A 2900-nucleotide genomic window follows, 5' to 3' on the forward strand; every position below is an offset into this window, starting at 1 on the left:
AACTGCCAAGCCACTGACCTGAATGCACGTACAGGTTGTGTTCCTTTCAGGATGCCGCGATGACTCAGATGCCTGCAGGGCAGAGATAAGGCTTAAGACAGATGAGCACTCTCCAGCAGTTTGCAAAGGAACTCATTCTCACCCTTTCAGAGCCTGCTCCCAGCCCCGTGGTTGCCTGGCATCCCGTTTCACTGGATGCCTTGCTCCTGCTTCCCAAGACGCACACTGTACCCACGCTCTGACCTTCACATGTGACAAGAACCAAGTAGTCAGTTTTGTCAAGTCCAAATGGGAGTGAGGAGCATGAGTGGCCCCAGATTGCCTCCAAACTGGGAGGGGAAGGAGTCCCACACCTTTACTGGGAACTGAGAGTTGCCCATTGGGGGTTAGCCTATACACCTAAGCCCACAACAGACATGACATCATGCTCTACGTTATGTTACTGAGTTTGCATTTGGAATCATCTAGGGGATCAGAAAAGTGCTGCCACAGCAGTTACCAGGGTACCACGGTACCTGCTCTGTCCTTTCTCGTCTCTGGAACAAGCAGCAGGGCCCAGAGAACAGAGCCCAGAAACCAGGTTTTGCTGCTGATGCTCAGCCCTATTTACAAACCCAACATATCCCAAACTACACGTAGACAATTCCTCAGGTACAGCTAATGCAGCTGGTTAGTCCCCATTAGGGCTGCACTAAGAAGGCGCAGCAGCAGCTTGTAGGAGACTACACTGTGGATGGACACACACAGAGGCTCATCCCCTTGGAAAAGCAATTTTTGCAAACACCTGCTCACGTCTGGCACAGAAAAGAGCTCCTGTGAAAGCGGTAACTCTGCCATAAGAGTCTGGGTCACTCTCTGGAAGCATTTCTTGGACACTGCTGAAAGCTCCAGCTAATTTCTGGTGGGCACCAGACAGCTGGCACTAGACACAGCACTGACCACAGCACAACGCAAACGGCTCTGATGTCTGTAATTACACGCTTTCCCTCTACCTGCTACCACTTCCTAAAGCTTCCAGGCTGCTTCTGGCTCACACACAGCACAGCAGCTCCTGATCTAGCAGTAAGGCCCTCTGAAGATAAGATTCATAAAAGTATCACCATCTTTCTTCAAGTTAGCAATGCCAGCGCACTCACAGATCGGTCGCTTCTGTATCAATACATCTTGTCTGGATGGGTCAGAGAACAGCAGCTGCTCACAGCAAAGGAACGAACAAGTTTCCATTGCCACATAACACTGTCCTCTAGTATCAGTGACTCCTTCATGCAAATCCCCAGCACTAGACCTCAGCCTTACAGGGATTTTAGCTCCTTAGCATGGAGGAGACCCAAGAATATTCTTGTGAAATCACTTTTCAGAACTGTATTTTATTTATATACAACATTACAACAACAACAGAAACAACTCAGGCACTTCCACACACCAATGTAGTTACAGCCGCTGTAACTACCACCGTGATTATTCAAGACATACTGCTCCTCAAACTCAATCAGAAAGTGTTTGTGCAAAAGTTTCCAGTGCAAGTAAATCTGTAATAAACTTTAAGATCCCAAGAGCTTGACTCAGAGCCCAGTCCTTGGATCATCGTGCTGTGTTAAAGCAATACATTTTTGAGTTGGTTTTTTTGTTGTTGTTGTTTTTTTTTTCTTTCCCCCCCACCATTCCTCTCCCTTTTTCCTGCTGCCTGGCAGGACTGGTGCGATTGCTGGCCCAGGGCAGCGGAGCTGGGCTGCAGTGGATCCAGCAGCACACACTGGCCTTTCTTCCTTTGAGTCATTTCAAGTGCTCTGTCGCTCATTAGTCATCATCAGCTTTCCCACACGAGACTGAATGTTGCCAGCAGTCAGACACTGGCCTCGGTCTTGCAGAGCCACCATAGTAGGTGGACCCTCGCTTATGTGCCTGTGACTTCCCTGGGCTTCAGCCTGGCTGGGAGGAACCAAGATGAGCCTCCCATGCTGTGTCTCACCGAGCTACCAGCTTCATCCCCACCCCATGACAATTCAATTGCCTCGGTAACCCACTGACATGAAAAAACTCACTAAAAAAACAACCCCTACGGCTCAAGCACAGTCTGTTAGTAGAGGACACACTTCCACCACAACTCCATTTTTAAAGTACCGTGTATCTGTGTCCCGCTGTGCTCATCAGGGGCTTCTTCCCCAACCCCTTCTGTAGCTGTGCGTTACTGACACCGCACACCTAATGCTGTCATCCTGCACCAGCGTCCACATGATCCACATCTCGGTTGGGTTTAGTCTGTGCACAATCATCAGCTTTTTGTACAAGCAGGGATCGAAAGGGTTGAAGGGTCTCTGGATCCCGAAAGTCTTGAAGCCAGAGTGGTTCTTCGGGGTCACCACCATCTTTGCCAGACACATTCCCACGAAGACATCGTCAATTGGGAAGAGCTCCATGTCCTCTGCGGTGCTCTGGAGGCGGCGCACCGTCTCTCGAGACATCACGTAGCCCCCTCCCCCCGCATAGAGAGGATAGAAGGGGACGCTGTACATGGACTCTGGAATAAAGTATTTGACCTTGGTGTTCCTGATGGGCCGGGCGTTGGCGATCACATCCCCAACAAAGAGATCCTGCTCAGGGTCCAGTTCCTGGAGGAACTCAACAATGTTATAAGTGTTGACAAAGACATCGTCATCGCCCTTCAGCACAAACCTGGCGTGCAGGCAGTCCTCCATGAACCAGCGGAGGAAATGCAGCTCCTTGAGGGTCAAGTTGAAGAAGTTGTCAACAAAATCCCACTGCAAGATGTCGCCAAACTGCCGGCTCTCGTATGCCAGCAGCTGGTGCAGGGGCTGTACCTGGAGTTTGGTCTCCGAGTGCCCTAGAAGGAACACCAGCCTGATGCGCTTGCCACCGATGGAGACCTCCTTCCCCCACGT

The 2900-nt window shown here is 50.5% G+C and overlaps 1 protein-coding gene across 1 annotated transcript in view; it reads right to left on the reverse strand.

Moving 5' to 3' along the window:
* Positions 1-2147: 2147 nt before the first annotated feature.
* Positions 2148-2900, reverse strand: part of B3GNT4 (UDP-GlcNAc:betaGal beta-1,3-N-acetylglucosaminyltransferase 4) — a 1100-nt gene continuing 347 nt past the window's right edge. Inside the window, 1 exon segment of the mRNA XM_009868769.1 lies at positions 2148-2895. Coding sequence (XP_009867071.1) covers positions 2148-2895 — 748 coding nt within the window.

Source organism: Apaloderma vittatum, unplaced genomic scaffold, assembly GCF_000703405.1.
Source record: "Apaloderma vittatum isolate BGI_N311 unplaced genomic scaffold, ASM70340v1 scaffold13264, whole genome shotgun sequence".
NCBI classification, from domain to species: Eukaryota; Metazoa; Chordata; class Aves; order Trogoniformes; family Trogonidae; genus Apaloderma; species Apaloderma vittatum.